An 18,313-nucleotide genomic window follows, 5' to 3' on the forward strand; every position below is an offset into this window, starting at 1 on the left:
TCATACCCTACTTCCTGCTTTCAGCCAAGTAGAGCTCATGTCTCACCCTCTGCCCAGCTGGCCCAAGGTAACTCACATGGGGCCCAGACACAACTCCATGGGAGATGACCTCCTTTGGGTATAATTTAAGATTAATATGAAACCTTCAGGCTTGGTCCAATCAAAGGCATCTCAGCTGGGAACTCTCTCAGTAATAGACTCTGGTGGGGTCTTAATCTATCTGCTAAGGTTGATGGATTTCCAGTCCAATGGCTCTCAGGTGTGAAGAAAAATATCAAAGGGAAAACCAGATTCTAACCATTGGCAGGTGTGCACTGATTGCCAACTGTCCTTTCTGTACTCTTCCCCCAAGCAGAAGACACTACGAATTTCAGAGGGCTCGCCATGGCCGTCACATAGTGGAGAAGTCCACATAAACACCTAAGAGCCCACACCAGCTTGGAACGCACACGCTGGGGACTTAGGGCCTATGCTAGCATGGAGAAGGGTGCAGTGTGGGCCACTCCTCTGTTCAAGGTAGGCAAGAGCATGCCGCATCTGTGTGGGTGGAGACAGAGGGAGAGCGGGCAGGTCCTCAAAGAGAGGAGGGATCCACATACATGGGAAAGCAAACGATCCAGAATTCACATTCTGGAGCTCGAGCCCTGATGGGAGACAAAGACCGTTCCCACAACACACTTCCATTCTGGCTCAGGTGAATAACTGCAGATGGAAACCAGGAGCGCAGCCTCTAAGCTGGACTGGGCTGCTGGCCTTCCCACTGGCTGGATCAATCACAGTGTGCCCAGTAACTGCAGGCGTGAGAGTATGGGCAGAGGACCACTAAGGGCTGGACCAGAGCCCACCACTCTTGAAGACACACCAAAAAACTGTCAAGGAATTCAATCCTGAGTGTTTCACAAAGTGACCTAAGGGCCCAGACAAAAGGAAGCAGCTTCCATCCAATGCCTGGGGCTCCCCAGCTCAAGGCCCCTTCCCTCACCAACACACACACACACACACACACCCTCCACTTCTAGGAGGCAGGGAGGAAGAATTCACTGGACAGGAATCTTGATTTAAAAACGGCTCTCACACAATCAAAACTTGACAATTCCATGCAAGGGTGATAATAGCACCAGGGTTTTTTGTCTGGTTCTGTTCTTCTCTGGGGAGGTGGAATGGAGGCACTGGATTAACGAAACCCTCTCTCAGTCCGGATGAGAAATTATCTCATGCTTTCAAGCATCTCAGTCTTAATAGAGCAACATATGTCCCAGCATTTATGACACCAAGAGAAGGGACTCTGGACCAGTGAGGTCAAACGACACACCAGAAAGCTACGCCTCTGCTTGCATCTCCTGAGACGGCTGTTCTGTGTCCTCCAACATGAAAAAGGAAGAGGAGGGAAGAAAGACCTCAGTTGAAAGAGAGGGTTGGGAGACCCATTAGGAAGTCCACTACATCATGGCTGCTTGAGCAGGTGCCGCAGAAACCAAGTTTGGAAGCTGCCCTGGCCAATAATGAATACTTCACCAAAAGACCTGGGATGGGGTAGGGCGGGGACCAAGACGGGAGGGGGTTGGGGGTGGGGGGTGAGGGTGGGCCATGGGGAAGGGGTGAGTAAGGAGGGCTCTGTGTGAGAAGCCTGGTGCCCTCCCCAGGTCAGCAGCATCTGGAGCTGTTTCTCTAGCAGACAGTAAAGAACTCGATTACATCCAGTTAACTGTGCTCTAAACTGATTATGCATGTGCTGGGCTAATGGATTACATTAGCAAGAGGAAAAATAACATGCAATCAATCTCCATTTACTACAGGCCACACCAGGGCCTAGAGAAAAACTGACTCTCAACCACCTCCAGTCCCCACCCCAAATCTCCAGACTTGTGACACCCCATGACAGTGAGCCCCTCAGTGGCAAGAGAAGCCTGCTTTCGTCGCACTGTGGGCCAGAAAGGCTTGGCTCAAGTCTCAGAATGAGCCTATTTGTGTTGTCATTCGGGAGTGGGTGAGAGCTCCCCGCCCCCACAGCAGAGCCACAGCAAGCCAAGGGACATTCATTACCCAAGGACTAATGAGACCAGACTAATGACCCACGGCTCCTGACACAGGGAATTCTGCTCGGAATGCGGGGGGTGCTCATCCCCGGGGATTGTGCCAGCCAAGCACATTGTTGGGGGACTTCCGTGAAGCACCAGCTCCCAAGTTCTATCCTGTACCCCAGTATCTATGGCCCTTCCACCTGCCTTTTATTAAGCAGGAGATTTCTCCATCTTTTGAATGAGAGAGAGAGAGAGAGAGAGAGAGAGAGAGAGAGAGAGAGAGAGAAATAAGGCTGGGGAGGATGAGTGTCCATAGTTCAGCCAAACACATATGGAAACACACAAATTGCTTCCCTTACATCCACCTCAGAAACTGCCTCAACCTGACTCGTTAGGTGTGACCTGTGAAGTGGTCTGGGGACCATAAGGGATCATCTCAGTGAATCCACCACGTCCAGGCCCTCCAGAAGCAAAGCCAAGGGTGTGGTGTATACATTTATATATATACTCTTATTGGAGGATGCAGTGTGGAGAGTTAATCACCATGCACTTTTTATAATCTAAAGGGCCTTTTTTTAATCCCCTCGGACGGAAGAGGCTGGCTTCTTGTCACTTCTCAACAACCCCCATCAGAGTTGCATACGATCTTCCATGGCCACACGGAGCACTGAACTAATTTTGCTCAGTCAGGTTCTCTGGAAACAGTTTTTTTTCTATGGGTTTTCCATCAGGTTTTCTTGACCACATCAGCAGCACCCAATGGCCACTTCAGACTTTTAACGTAAACTGACCACAAGGAGCCTTTTCTTTCAATGGGGGCACAAAACAAATCCATCCAGGGAGGTTCTTGCTCACTTAGAACGAGGGTGTGGGCTACTTGGTGTGCAGACCTTCCCCCACTGCACCACACCAGCCCATCCACACTGGTGTCGGCAGTCAATTCCGGAACCTTCCATTCCCACTACCTTGTTCTTTCGGCGTTCTCCTCCTCTCCCTAACATGGTTTCTGACCCATGCTACACAGGCCTCCCACCAAGCTGAAAACGAGCAATTGTAAAATGAATCACAGTTACCAACCTCGGCAGAGACTGATATGGGGAAAGGACCTGAAGTCTTCCTTCATTGGAGTCTCCTTTTAAAATCGCCATGAGTAGGAAGGGGATGAAACTATACGTCAGGGTCAACAGAAAGGCTCCTTTGGCCCAAAGATGTGGGAACTGGCGTGGAAGGCAACAAGAGGGGAGGGTGATGGTAAAAGGGAGAAAATGCAAAGGGAGGGTGAGGGTATGGACGGTGTGTGGGAGGAGGCTGGGCAGATTTATGGCAATTTGTACCTGATTGTTCATACTAAAGCCATTATGGGATGATTAGAGAAAAAGGTGAGGCTTTAAGTCCAGTGAAAATCAATAGAAACGTCTGGAGCAATTCTGCCTCGCAAGTGAAAGGACTATTTACAGTATGTGAGCACCTCCTCCTCACCGTTACTGTCTATAGACTGAGAGAGAGCCTGGAGGGGGCAGGGAGGGGTGGGAAGGAAGGAAGGAAGAGAGGACAGTGGGAGAGGAGGAGGATGGAGGATGGGAGAGGCCCAGGGGAAGAGGAGAGAGGAAATGTAAACATGAGGAAGAGAAGGGGCCACAGGACAAGGAAGCAGAGGGGCAAAGAACAAAGGAGCCCCATCAAATGATCCTAAATTTTCCCCACGGCATGTGCCACCTTCCAGCCAACTCCGTATTTTATTCATCGTGTTTATCACCCATCTCCCTGCAGAAGAACGGAGGCACTATGAGGGCAGGGATCTCCTGGTCTATTCTGTGCATCCAGCACGGCTCCTGGTATCGAGCAGGTGCTCGACGTGTATCTGCTGAAGGAGTGAACGAACGAATCAATGAACCAACAAATAAATGAACTAAGAATTCCAGGGGCGTCCAGGAGAGAAGATAAAAGGGGGAGGGGAGTGGACGAGACAGAAGAGGAGAAAACGAAGCACGCAGGGCACGGGGTAGCACCAGAACGCAAAGGTACACAAAAGCCACAGCGAACAACTGTCGGGGAAAAAGCCAACTGTAAAGAGTCGAGGGATTCAGTATCAGGCTGCCCTCCAAATGGGGCACATCTCAAAGAGAACTTGCAGTCACCAGAAGCTGCCACCACGTTGGGGCTTCATGAGGAAGCGGATGCCAGCTCCCCTTCCAACACCCGGTCACCAACCAGGCACCGAATCCGCTGTGACACGGGCTGTCATCCGTGCCCGGCCATCCCCAAGTCCCGGGGACCCAACGTGCGCCTTCCAGGGGGCAGCCCGGGTCTTACCTTGTACAGCTTCAGGCTGGCCTCATGCCTGGAGTTGACCGTGTGCAGCCGCAGCTTCTCCAAGCTGTTGGTGTAATAGTCACACGCATTGCACTTGAGGTGGACGGGGTTGCCGATGGCCACACACTTGAGCCGCCACTCATTGGCTTTGCCGCCTTCCTTGATGTGGGCCACCAGCTGGTACTTCTGCACATGCTTGTCCGTCTTGCAGTGCAGCTGGAAGTTGGCCTTGAGCTGGGTGTTGTAGCGGCAAAGCTTGCACTGGTACGAGTCCCCCATCACAGCCTTCCACTCGTCCTCTGGGAGGCTGCGCTCCACGTTCATGTGCAGCCCCAGCATGTCCAGGTTATCTGTGGTGAACTTGTTGCAGACGGCACACTGGAAGAGCTTCAGCGATGGGTCGTTGGTCTGGATGAAGCTCTCGCCCAGGTTCATCAGCTCCTCCGACACCAGCTGCCCGCCCCCGAGGCGCATGTCTAGGGGGATCTCACCGCCCACTGCAGGGAAGGAGAGGAGAAGACAATCAGAGGCTAGGCTCACAGCTGCGGCCCTAATGCAGGCGCCACCCAGCCTCCCCCACCCTCAACCCAGGTTCCAGGAGAAGAAAGATCACATTTAAAGTGTTGCAAGGTGCTGCTAAGCGGAAACACCATCCCCCACCCCACCCCCCAAAAAATTCAACTTTATGTGTTCAGATCTTTCCTATGGACATTCTGAAATTTGTAGAAGGCTTCATGGTGTTGTGGGGTTTTTTTTTCTTTTGGAAAAAGAACACCTAGAACCATATTCTCTTGAATATTTCAATTCGGTCCCTCACTCAAATCCAAGAAAAGATAGGAATAAACATCATCCACTGGACACAACAAAATCAGAAATTCTAAAAGTTGGAAATTAGTTCCAGCTGTAATCTGAGATATGAAGCCTTCATGGTAAATCAGAATCAGGCCCAGAATGTATCTACCGCAGTGCAGCCCAACAGAACTTCCCACCCTGTCTAATGTGCTCATGGCTGCCGAACAGTTGACACACGGCTAAATTGCAACCAAAAACCTGAATTTTTAGTTTTATTTATTTTTAATTCTTTCAAATTTAGATCGCCACATATGGCTAGTGGCTACTGCAGTGGAGAATGTAGCTCTAAATCTGAGATTTGGGGGACGGTTCCCCTGTTCCTTGGCACACCTCTCAGGTTAATATCCTAACTGCCCGTCAACAGTGCCAGCTCCTCCCACGATTCCCCAAGAATACAGTCACTCCCTTTTCTGAGCCCCCACAATGCATGTAACATAGGTCTGCTATGGGACATGTCACATTCTGTTGTCATCAGCCACAGGCAGAGACTCGTACAGAGAGCCTCTTCAGGGCAAGAGTCCAGACTTCTCCTCACTGAGCCTCTAGAGAGTACCCAGGCTCCTGCACAAATGTTGTGCAGCACAAGGTTAAAAAGGAACCAAAATGTTACAGGTTAAGGAAATGGGTCAAGATGAGTAATGAAATGCAAAGGTCAGCTAAACAGTTCCCAAAGAGAGTGAAGAAGGCTCTGCTCCTCCCTCTCCACCCTTGTTATTTCTCAGCCCATCAGTGCCCTGCATTAACCAAGGGATGGGCTCTCATTCACCAGTGGTAATTAATACTGCAAACTCTTACTTGTATCATGAAAAACGCCAAAAGGAAAAAAAACGCCACAATCTTCATTCCATTACCTAGCAGCATACGGTCAAGCAGGACGCTGAGCACTGGCTTCTGGTTTCTACCTCTCCCCCAAACACATGCACACTTGAGCTATTATGCTTGCCCCTGCCCCTCCCCAAGTGATACTCAGACTTGACCTTTTACATGTGGTTGGACTGAGGTTATTTTTTTGTTAAACGACTGATTACAATCCAAGTTAGTGACTAATCAAATAAAAGATTTTTTTTTAATGATTTTCTTATTTATGCTACACAAGGCACGTCTAGTGAGATCACTTACAGGTTCTACTGAGCAGTCTGGCTGTGTGTGAAGCCTGTGGACACTCTAGCAAGCCACAGAAATCTTTTGCACGTGCATTCCACAAGGCTCAGGAAGCTTTCTACTTGTCTTCTCCCTTGCCATCTCCCCTGGTGAGAGGAGCCGTAACTAAGACATTCTTTTTAGGACAAGAAAAAGAAGAGAAAAAAAGCCTAAAAGCTCCATCCCTTAATGGGGAAGAAGGCCAAGTAGCATCCATGAAACACACGTGGTGTTCAGTAAAAGCGGAAACTGCCCAGAGGGTAAGACAAGGAGCAAACATATATTTGTTTCTGATGCCAACCACCTGAAGCATCACATCGTCTCCACTTTTTAAACTTAACCTCAGCACATCAATATTGCTCTAAAGAGAAATTCAGCTGTCACTTGCTGGATGCCTGAGTAAAAATGAGAAATCCTCAGAACATACAGAGGAAATAAGTCCCTATTCCCATTCCAAGCTCTTGAAATGCAAATCAAAGACAGACACAGAGAAGCAGTGAAATGAAGGCGACAGGCAAGCCAAAACTCCCTGGGAGAACTATACCTTGGAGGAACAAACCCAAGGCTTAGAATCCTACAATTCTGTAGAGCTAGAGGGAACTAATTCAGCCCCCAAGAAGAAAAAGTGGAGGAACCTAGCCCAGTGCACAGAAAGTTAGGAAGAGAGCCCCCTGTGAGTGAGAACTCAACAGAGGTTTACTCTTGAGCTACGCTGGAGAGATCACCTTGTCTTCGAGGGGGCACCCACGTCTAGCACTAGAATTTACACCCTGGCACAAGAGTCTGTGAATTAGCACACCTTCAGAGAGGCTGTGGATTAAAAGACACCTTCTAGACTCAAAGACAGAAGGCAGAGGACCCACTAAACCTCACGCAGGTGTCCTACAGCCAATTGGTTCTCTGGGAAACAGGCAGAAGCCCCTGCAAGTTACCCGTTTCTCAGCGCTGTTCTAAACTTTATCATCAGGGACCTGGGTGGCTCAGTGGCTGAGCATCTGCCTTTGGCTCAGGTTGTGATTCCAGAGTCCTGGGATGGAGTCCGGCATCAGGCTCCCCACAGGGAGCCTGCTTCTCCCTCTGCCTGTGTCTCTCTTCCTCTCTCTCTGGGTCTCTCATGAATAAATATGTAAAATCTTTAAAATTAAATAAATAAACTCTATCATCTAAAGGGCTTTCTGGAAGGATATTCAGATGGCCTCAAGCCTAATATCGTATCTACAAATGGCAGCAAAACCAACCAGACCAGATCCAAGGGTGCCGACCCTCTCCTTCGAGCCCTCCAGAAAGAAGGCATCCCCAGAATCAGCATCTGCTTGATATCACAAAAGAGAAGGTTCTGTCAAAGGAAGTAGGCCAACAGTAACTTTGTAAGCAGGAGTGTATTTCACAAAAATGTCTCTCCCCCTGCGGAGCCCAGCAATACCTCCTAACACCTACAGCCTTCTCACAAATGGCCTAATGGAAAGATCAGTAGGGTTGCAGACAGAACTGAATGTCATGGCTCTTTCACGTCTGCATCCGTTGGCTCCTACTGAGGTCATCCGACTTACACCGTAAGTCCTTTGGATACGTGCTCTCGTACCCTCACCCACTCAGGATAAAGTACTTGTGATTCTCGCTCCATCTCAGCGGCTCTTGTGGCCTGAGGTGGGCCCAGGAGGTTTCCAGAGACTGACCTTGGCTGATAGGCAGTAACTCTGAAAATTGAAGGGCCTTTGCTTGGCTGACCTGGGTAAGGTCCTTAGAAGAAAAAGCTCTGCTAGCTTTAAAAAATCAAGTATGGGGGATCCCTGGGTGGCGCAGCGGTTTAGCGCCTGCCTTTGGCCCAGGGCGTGATCCTGGAGACCCGGGATCGAGTCCCACATCAGGGTCCCGATGCATTGAGCCTGCTTCTCCCTCTGCCTATGCCTCTGCCTCTCTCTCCCTCTCTCTCTCTCTCCCTGTGACTATCATAAATAAATAAAAATTAAAAAAAAAACAAATAAAACCTCTAAAAAAATAAAAAATAAAAAAAATAAAAAATCAAGTATGGATCGGCTATGCACGTCCAGAACACAGGGATTCATTCTTCTGTTTCTTTTACATCTGCCATATGCCCATTATGCATGATGCCCTGCAGACTCACAGACACTTGTGTAAAAGCATGGTATTTTTCCACCTTAATTCAAGCCTTAGTCAGAATTACTGGTTTTCAAGATAATTAAAAATATCTCACTTTGACCCAGTATGAACCCATCCATTTTCTGTGTCTTCATTCCATTTACATTATATTTGATTTACTCCAAGATCTGCCTCCCCAAGATTTTAAATCTCCCGATGAGAAAACCCCAATTCCCAGAGGCTTAAAAAAAAAAAAAAGTCTTACAGTACGATGCCACCCTTTGGTGTGTATCCCCTGTGGTTCACTCTGGGGACGAATAAGATGATTGATCCCTGTGCATCCATTATTAACCAGTTGGTAAAACATCTTCAAATCGTTTGGTAATAAAGGATCCACAGGTCAATATTCCAAAATAGAAAACAAGATTAAAGTAGCAAGGATTCAAATTTAAATGCATAGCAGGAAAAAACAAATTAAATGCTATAAAATATAACTCAGCAGCAGCAAATAGCACTAAAGCACCACACGAAGACATGCCGACTGGTGAGGCTTGGCCCCTGGCGTTAACCTAAACCATGTCAGAATCAAGATACACGCTCACACTTTGTTGCCAAGAACTTACTCCCACGTTGGTAAGGGAATACTGTTTAATCAGGCCAACGCTACCACTGGTCCCAGGAGGTTAGCAGGGGCAGGGGATAGGGACCCAGGCAGTGCCTGTCTGAAGGACAGGTGGTGGGGACAGGAAGGGCCCAACCATCACATGGTCCTCATGAAACTGACCCGTACATTTTCTTGCTACAGAAGCTCTCCCCCTAAAAGTGAACACGATGCTTCTCATGCAAAGACTCATGGTTTTGGCATCCAAATCCTATCCCCTTGATCCCATTCTACATCTATGAAACCAGCTGGTAAGACCCTCTATCTGGACACAGCCAACTCACCTTCCCTAACATGGGTTGTTTTGTCATGGTAACAAAGGCTCTGCCAACCAGCATCTAACGGATGTTAAAATTTCACTTTCTTTGATGTACAACTTTAGAATTTGTTCATTTTTCATCTAGCACACCACTCCCAGGGCAATTTAATTCCCAACTATACTTATCATTGACAACTCATGCAAAACAAAAAAGGAAAGGAACAGGTCTCCTTCACCAAGATCCTCACGAACACGCTGGAGAACTCTGAGCAACGTATCTGGATGGCACCCTGCTCCGCACAGACCCAGCCTTTAGTTATCTGAATAAGGCACGCTACGGGTTTGAGTTGCTCTTACGGAGAGGACCGTCCCCCATTTAAAACTCGAGCTGCAAGTGTCCTGTAAGTTACAGTGAACATCGAATGGAGCCCCAAAGCTTCAGGTAATCGTGGCGAGCTTTCAAACTGGGAAAGGACGAAGGAAAAGAGGACGGGAAGAGAAAGGAGAGTAGACCAGAAGCCAAAAACTAGAGGCAACACTTAAATTTTCATCCCGGCCTGTGGGAGCCAGAGTAGAACCGTGTCTGCTGGATGCACACGGGGGGGGGGGGGGGGGGTGTCCTTGAGAAAAATATCTGATCATCAGACACTCGAGGCCACACCAAACAACTCTTGAGAGAATTAAGAACCAGCTGCATCCACAGGACTTGACAGAACCAACCGTATCAACGGGGACCTCAGTCTATCCTCACTTCTCCCCAAGCTCAAGTCATCAGAACAAACACACGCGCGCTCAGCCTCACCTAGAGCAGGCGTCATGGCGGCCATGGGCCCGGCGGGGTCCAGCTGGAATCCGCTCATCATGAACTGGGCGTCCGAGGCGGCGCTGTCCATCTTCAGGTTGGGCAGGTTCATGTTCTGGGCCAGGTAGTACTGGTAGAGCTCGGCCTCGGCGGGCGAGGGCAGGCTGCCGAGGCCCAGGTGGCGGTTGTGTTGAATCTGGGTCATGTTCTGCTGCAGGAGCATCATGTTATGCATGTGCTTCTCGCTGGTCATGTGGATGCGCAGGTTCCTGGCCACGTTGGTCTCGTAATCGCACACCTCGCACCGCCAGGTGGGTTTGGTTTTTGGTTTGGTGGGCGAGGGGGCCCCGCAGGAGCTGCCGATGTTGGCCGCCGCGGCCGCCGCCGCCGCTGCAGCTGCGGCCGCCGCCCCGGCCGAGTGGCTGAACACCTGCTCCCCGCCTCCATTCTGCAGGTTCTGCATGTTGTTGAGATGCTTGTCGGACTGCATATGAATACTGAGGTTGCCTTTGGTAGTTGTGGAGTAGTTACACACCTCACAGCGGAAAGGCTTGTAACCACACGTGTAGCTCTCGCCTCGCGCCAACCGAGGGTGGGGCTGCCCACTTTTGCAGTAGACACAGGAGCCCCCCGGCTCTGGGTGCTTCTCCTTCATGTGTGCCTCCAGAGTTTGCTGGTACTTATAGTGCCAGTTGCACTTGGGGCACTTAAGTGTCTTACATGAGTTCCGAGAATGCATCATGGTCATGTGGCCGCCCAGCGAGCGGGAGGAGCCCAGGACCGTGTCGCATTTGGGGCACTCCACGCCGCTCCCCGAGGGGCACTCCCCAACCCCAAGCTCACAGAGGGAGCCAGCGTGCTGGTGATGGGGGACAAAGCCCCCATCGTCGCCCTCTGTGCTTTCATTTGGTTCTGGTGCTGTGGCATTGTCTTTATTGGCACTTTCGTCAGCAAAGTCCAGCCTCCTGCCGCCCTCTGCCACATTGGCCCTGACGCCCTCACTGTTAAAGCTTAAACGGTTCCTCCTGTTCGCACCATCAAAGACAACAAAGGAAGAAGCAGAGTTAGAACTAGTAGAAGCTGCGCCCCTCGACAGGGTCTGGAGCACATTAGGCATTAAGGGGGAGTTAGAAATGCTTTGGTTTGAGAGAGCAAGGTCCTTTTTGCTGCTGCTACCTGCCGCGGCCCCAGACTCCTCGTGGGCTCTGTCCTCCACTTCGTCGTCCAGCTCGCTTGGAAAGAGTCCTTTGCAACCCTCGTCTTCCTCCTCCTCCTCTTCCTCCTCCTCCTCTTCTTCCTCCTCCTCCGCCTCTTCTTCCTCCTCTTCCTCCTCCGCCTCCTCCTCGGCTGGCTCTGCTTTCTCGGAGAAGCAATCGGGATCACCCACTTCTTGCTTCTCTCCTTCTGCTGCCCCAGAGTCCTTGCCCTCTGAGGATTTGGTAGGACTCGAGGCCAGAGGCCCCAGGGGGACTGAGGTAATGGGGGTCTTCAGGACTGAGCTGGTGAGCCCGCCAAGGTTCAAGAGGGTGCTGGGGGTCAAGATGCCAGCCTGGGGCTGCTCGGGGCCAGCAGCAGAGCCGGCTGGGAGAGCCTCCTCCCCTTCCATTCGAATGCCACTAAATTTACCATAAAAACTGTGTCCGGGGCTTATGAGGTTAGCTGTGGAGACTAAAGGGTGTGGAAAGTTTTTGTTTTTTGGTTCCAAAAAACTTACAAGGGGTTCCTTGTCTTTGCCAATCCCTTGGATGATAGCGGAGATGTTCTTATTGCTAAGAATTTTCCGCTCGTCTTCACTCAGGGTCATTCGATGGTCGTGCACCGCGTGGGTCACAAACGAACGGACGTACCCGAAGGAGAGTTTGCACAAGAAACACATCAGGATGGGCTTCCTCTTGCCGTAGAGCACAAAGCCATCGAATTTGGACAGGTCCACATTGTTGGGAACATCTTTGGATACGCAGGAGCTTTTGGCAGAGCCGTCGCTGTTCAGGTAATCCTTGTTGCTTTTGTGTCGCACGTCAAAAACGCGGAAGCTGTGCAGGACGGGGCTGAGACCCGTCAGGGCTGAGGTATTCGGGAAAGCCTGGTCTGGGCCCTCAAACCATTTCCCGAAGGATGAGGCTATGTGGAAAGTGTTGATGATCTGTGGGTAGACTGGTGCAGCACAAGAAGGGTCCCCTTGTTTGCCCCCCGCCCCGGGGAGAGAGTTCAGGAAGAGCGAAGGGAGAGGCCCACTGCCACTGCCACAGGCGCCCCCGCTTTGGGTCAGCTGGCTCAGGCTCTCGACAATGTAGGCCGAGCCATCGGGCTGGTACACTATCTCCCCAGCCAGGTTCTCCACATCACTCTCCTCGTCCCCCTCCTCACTGGTGTCGCTCCCGCTCTCCTCTCTCAGGGGTAGCGGGGGGCGCGCGCTGGGGCAGTGGTGCTCCATGTAGGTCTGTAAGCTGGCAAAGGAGGCCGAGCACTCGTTGCAGCTGACCTCCTTGCCGGCGGGCTCGGCGGTGGGGCCGGCCGAGGCGCTGCTCTCCGCAAGGCGTTCATTGAAGGGGGCCCTCAGGCTGTCCAGGGGCCCGTGGGTCTCGCTTGTGGACTGCTCCATGCTACTGGGTTTGTCGGGGAGGTGGGTGCTGTTGACTTCAGTCCATTGCTGGTGCTGAGGGATACCGCACCCATTGTCCTTCCCCGAGACGACAGGCGAGTCACAGCCTTCCATGGTAAGGCCTGCGTGGAGCTTTCATTGCACCCAGTACGGATCGGACCTGAAGAGCGGAGGCAAGGGGGGAGAGGAGGGAGAGAGGGGGAAGAGAGAGAGAAAGGAAAGAAGTTAGGAGGGCCGAGGCTAGGTCCCGCACAGAGCACTCTAACAGGTTTCCGTCCACACCCACAACAGAGACCGCGAGGACCCCAGCGATCTCCCCACGCCGTCCAGCGAGCGCGCGGAAGGCGGGTGGCACCAGCGTCTTTAAGGCCAGGGTCTGCAGCACGAGTGGGGAGCACGGGGCAGGGGGGACACACAGGAGACTCCCTCTTTGTCTTCGGACTGGCGGCTGCTCTACCCCCGGAGAGACCAGTTCAACTTTCCGTTCTCTGCAAGCACAGCGTTCGAGTGAGGACCGGCCTCGAGTCACGGTGGAAGAAGAGGATGGTGTCACCTCGCCAGGCCGGGCCGAGGACACAGAGAGGCGGGCCGATGGCACACAGCTGGCCACCACCGAGTCACTGCTGGCTGACCGCACTGTCTGTGGGCCAAGGGACCACCAGGAAGGGACGGACGAGAGGAGGAGGATCGTGTACCCCCAGAACAAGGCCTGGGTGGGGGCACGCTGGCAGACTCAGAGGTGGAGCTGCTGTTGCGCTTACCGGCCACATGTCTAGTCTGAGAAGCTCAAAGGGCAGTGATGAGGGCTGCATGCTCAGACGTGCTCTGCAAGCCTGAACAGGACCTGTGGCTACATACGTCCTCTCGGGTCTGGGAAGCACCATACCACTGACAAGCAGTAAAACTGAGGAGCTGAATGTAAAATCAGGCCCAATGTCACCCGGACACCGAAACAGCAGGCAGATCTCCAAAATCCCATCTCTTCCCCCCAAACCCACAGAACATCCCCTGCTTGTGAGCTGGCTTCAGACTAAAAACGTGATGGTACAAAATCTGAGCTTGATTTATCTGGGAAGACTCGACTGGCCGGCTGCCCCTCCAGCAGCGTCATTCTTGCCCTGTCTGGATGGAGCCCAGTGACCACTGGGGTGATGGTTTCTGCTGCCGGGGATCTCAGGGGCAAGCCGAGACAGCAGCTGGGCTCGGCCGGCCCCGTTCCACACCTGCCCCGCAGTTATTAGTAGCTGCTCAAGCAGCTGTCCTTCAGCCCCGGGGCTCTTCTGTTTCGGGCTCCGAAGTGCCATGGAGCCGAGTCTGCCCTCTGAGACTTTGCATCCCCGGGGAGGGAGGCATCAGATCACCAGCCACCTCTCTGCTCCTGCGGTCACATCATCACATGCCTGCACGGATCCCACAGGCAACTCAGCCTCTTGTAATGGCCCTGATTGTTCGCCTGCAAATCCCCAGGCCACTCTCCCTCTGCCACCCCTCCCCAGGCCACGCCTCCTTCCTGGAGAACACTTGGCTGCTTCTCCACCAACATCTCATTCATACACATCGGATGAAGGTTTTGGCTGAGTTTGGTCTCTCTCTTCCCCCACCCCACCCCCATCTTCCCATTCTTTTTTCATTTCTTGTTTCTTGACTGCACAGTGAGCCAACAGCTCCCCCTCGGGAAAAGACAGGGAAGGCAGGTTTACCAAAAAGTCTGGAAAAAATAACTTTTTGGAAGAACGTGTCCTGTTTTGTTCAAAACACACACACACACAAACACACAGACACTCCACTTCTCAAGCTTATAACCTCCAAGTCCATTAACAACAAAGTTCCACGTACCTTAGAAAAGGCATATTGATTTTAAACAAAGATGACTACACTAAACCAAACCAAACAGCAAATGCAGTGGAACTTCAAAAGGCTTAGCTGGGATACAGGTGAGAATCCAGGGTGGCTCTTCTTAAAGATGCACCTGATTGGTTGGACGACATCTGATTGACAGCTCGGGCCCAAAAGGTTGGCAGGCTTGAAGGGGCGGGAGGGTTAACAGCCCGATTGTAAAATCAATGTCATAAATGCTTGGTAAGTTACAGGAACATGCTGGAAGGGGAGGCCACGATTGATAAAGGAGAACAGCTTTGATGCTTCACTAGGGACTTGTGTATCGACAGCAAAGCCAATCTCCTCTCCAGCCTGGGCTAGGCCAGAGAAACCTGCAAGCGTTTACCAATTAATTGGTGGGCTTTTCTTGCTCTGCTCTCTCCTACCACCACCACCTCCTCCTCATCCAGCTAAATGATTGGGACTTTTAAAAACTCACCTAACTTGGTTTTCTATTCCCAAGCAAGAAGTGTCATGAAAGGATGACACTGGGGCCACCTCTGAAAGACAGATGACCCCGTGGTGGTGACACTTGCCCCAAAGAGAGGCCACGTGAGTTACCACTCATTCACAAGGAGTGGCGACAGCCCATTAAGACACCAGTGGGAAAGAAGGATCCCACTTCAGGATCAGAGCTTCCTGAATTCAATGCCTGCTGGCCACGACAAGCAGAATCTTTTATAACCTTACTAAGCAAAATGTGGCTCGGGGACAAGTAGCAGCGTTCTTCACCAGGGAGCCTGTGTAATGCAGACCCTCAGGCCCCACTCCAGATCAGAATCTGCATTTTAACATGTTTCCCCTGGGGACAGGCATTAAAGCTTGAGATGCTCTTTGCTTCACATCATCTTCACCAGATTGCCATCTTTTCCATGCTTAGTGCCTGGACTGCTAGGTAACCAGGCAGGGCCAATCTTGGATTCCCCCACCAGTCCCAGGGAGGTGTAAGGATGGGGTGGACCAGCAGGGACCTGAGGATAGAGATGAAGAAATCTCTTAAACCTGCCCAATCCTTTAAAGACCTCAGGCTATCCAGAACTCCCCCACCCAGCCAGCTGTCCCTCTCGCTCTGTTTATCAGCCAGTCAATAAGAAAAAGGTAGTTCTTACTTAAGAAGGCAGAAGTCAACTCGGCAGGTCGATCAGCACTCTGTCTGTAAACATGGTTTCCCGTAAAATCAATGATCTTCAGTTATAGAGGGCAGCCTGGGAACCCAGAGGGTCCCCACACAGCCCCAGCAGCAGCTCTCTCCAGACTCCCACCCCCACCCATCCCTGGCTCTGCACCCCCTTCCTCATCCTTCACTCACACCAGGGCCAGCTCACACATCACAAACCCACAACTCTGCAGCCTGCTTCTCTTCTGATGCTTATGACCCCAAATTCCCTTATAAACACAGACGCGTTCTACTCAGGACTCCCCCCATGTTGTACTCAACATGGTTTTTGTGTTTATGTGCAGGGTTTTAAGAATTCAGTTAAATTTCAAAAGAGCACATCTTTCCTGTAAGACAGTCAAAGGGGAGACACAGGAGTGATCCAGTTCTCTCCCATTCATTCTCTCTGCTTCATGTTTAAATCTCCCGTTTGAGAAGTCATCTTATACAGCAAAGTTCCAACATCTTCATCAAAGCCCCCACGCTTACTCCACACAAGTTACCATTCCCTTGGAACCGATCTGTAAAGCCCCCTGCATCTTTGCTAACAGCAGTCTTTATTTTCCAAAGATTGTTTAAAACGATAAAACTGGGGCACCTGGGTGGCTCAGTGGGTTAAGCATCTGCCTGCAGCTCAGGATCCTGGGATGGAGCCCCACATCAGGCTCCCTGCTCGGTGGGGAGTCTGCATCTCCCTCTGCCCCTCCCCCTGCTTGGGCTCCCCCCACACACCCTACCCCACCCCCGTCCAATAAATAAAATCTTTTCAAAAAATGAAAAAACTCCATACCACTGGGCCTACGACTAACAAAGTCATTCATCTCCCTCTTTCTACTGAGAAGATGTGAAAGGACAGTTTTGTTACATTCCTTTAAGGAGACAGGGCTGGGTATAATGCAACAGTTACTGAGAAGCTTGGAGGGGGCGCAGGGGAGGCAGGATATAGTTATTAGGGAGGGGAGGGGGTTCCTGCTGTTGCTCTAGCTCCCAGAGAATTAAACATGAACAGTCACACTGTGTAATTTTAAATTGTTAATTAGCACAGGGTTAATTAGGCGGTCCTTTCACAAGAGGCTGTTTGGCAGAAAACCAAGAAAAGAAACAAAAGGGAAGAAAGGAAAAACAAGAGAATCCAGACTGCGAGAAATTGTTGCCTCTGTGAGTAACCCACTGGGCATCGGCATGGGCATCGCCAGAGAGAAGTGACCCAGCAGGCGCACGATTCTCCAGAAGCAACCCGCGCTGCTGGAGGGCGAGTCAGGGAGCATCGCTGTCCTGAAGGCAATTTGGCAATAGGTATCAACAGCCTCAAAAAATGCACATGCCCTTTGACTCAGCAATTCCCCCATTTGAGGAAATGACCCAAGAGACGCACAGAGATAAAATATTACTCATCATAACATTCTTAACAGGAAAAATTAAAACCTGGCAAAACAAGGGCTCTCCAAATAAATTATAGTGCATAGAGTTCCATAAGACATTATAAAACATCACTGTTTAAAGAAACTACTTACAGGCGTGGGAAAATGCTCACAGCAGATGCTAAGTGAATGAAGCTCATATAGTTCTGCATATGGAAACAAGGAGATTTGTATCATAACTTTTAAAACGGTCATTGCTTGGGGATGAGATTATGGGTGACTTCATTTCCTCCTTTATGCCTTTCTTTCCTGAAGCTTTTTAAAATTAGAGCCATCGTAAGGGAAGCCATCACTTCTTGAATTAGGCATCACGTCAAAGCCTGTGGGTACTACACCACCTTCATAACTGCTATGTGAGGCAGGTGTTGCTTACATCCCCATTTTAGAGACGGGAAAACTGAGGTTGTACAAGTTATATAGCCTAAAAGCTAAAACCATCATCTGGCTGTGCAGTCTGTGTTCTGAGCCACCCCTATGACATTTTTCTTTCAGGTCTATTTTTTAAAAATTTATTCATGATAGACAGGGAGAGAGAGAGAGAGAGAGAGAGGTAGAGACACAGGCAGAGGGAGAAGCAGGCTCCATGCCGGGAGCCCGATGCAGGACTCGATCCTAGGACTCCAGGATCGCGCCCTGGGCCAAAGGCAGGCACTAAACCACTGAGCCTATTTTTTTAAAGAGAACTCCAGAACATCCTTATATCCAACACCCAAATTCAATCTTTACCTACCTGGGACTGTTCAAAGATCACGGGAGTCTAGGACTGCTATGTAAAAACTACATGCCTATTCACACACATGCCCCTTTTTTGGAGTGGTAGGGTGAGGGATGGAGAGTCACCTGGAGGTCTTCACACAGAAGAGGTAACAAGAGTGGGGGTTGGTGTTCTAAGGAATTAAATGGCAGGCCCATTATCCTGACATTTTTTTTTTTTTAAGAAAAAGAGGCAGATTCCAGAGACCATAAACAGAAAAATGTATTCATTCATTATTCACTGTGCACCTACTACGTACAGATGCTAGGGAATCAACAACAAACAGGATCCAGTGTACAGTGTTGTCGGGGAGAGACCACAAAGAAACAGAACATTAAGTGATGGAAAACGCTC

At 50.6% G+C, this 18,313-nt stretch overlaps 1 protein-coding gene across 4 annotated transcripts in view; it reads right to left on the reverse strand.

Moving 5' to 3' along the window:
- The window catches only part of ZFHX3 (zinc finger homeobox 3), a 956,897-nt gene that overhangs the window by 141,389 nt on the left and 797,195 nt on the right, over positions 1–18,313 (reverse strand). For all 4 annotated transcript variants that reach the window (XM_072731601.1, XM_026011600.2, XM_026011599.2 and 1 more), the window contains 2 exons: positions 10,149–12,910; positions 4,335–4,831 (listed from right to left, as the gene is read on the reverse strand). In XM_072731601.1, the coding sequence (XP_072587702.1) occupies positions 4,335–4,831; positions 10,149–12,864 (3,213 nt within the window). In that variant the 5' untranslated portion in view covers positions 12,865–12,910. The remainder of the gene's footprint in view (positions 1–4,334; positions 4,832–10,148; positions 12,911–18,313) is intronic.

This window comes from Vulpes vulpes, chromosome 12 (genome assembly GCF_048418805.1).
Source record: "Vulpes vulpes isolate BD-2025 chromosome 12, VulVul3, whole genome shotgun sequence".
Taxonomy (NCBI): Eukaryota; Metazoa; Chordata; class Mammalia; order Carnivora; family Canidae; genus Vulpes; species Vulpes vulpes.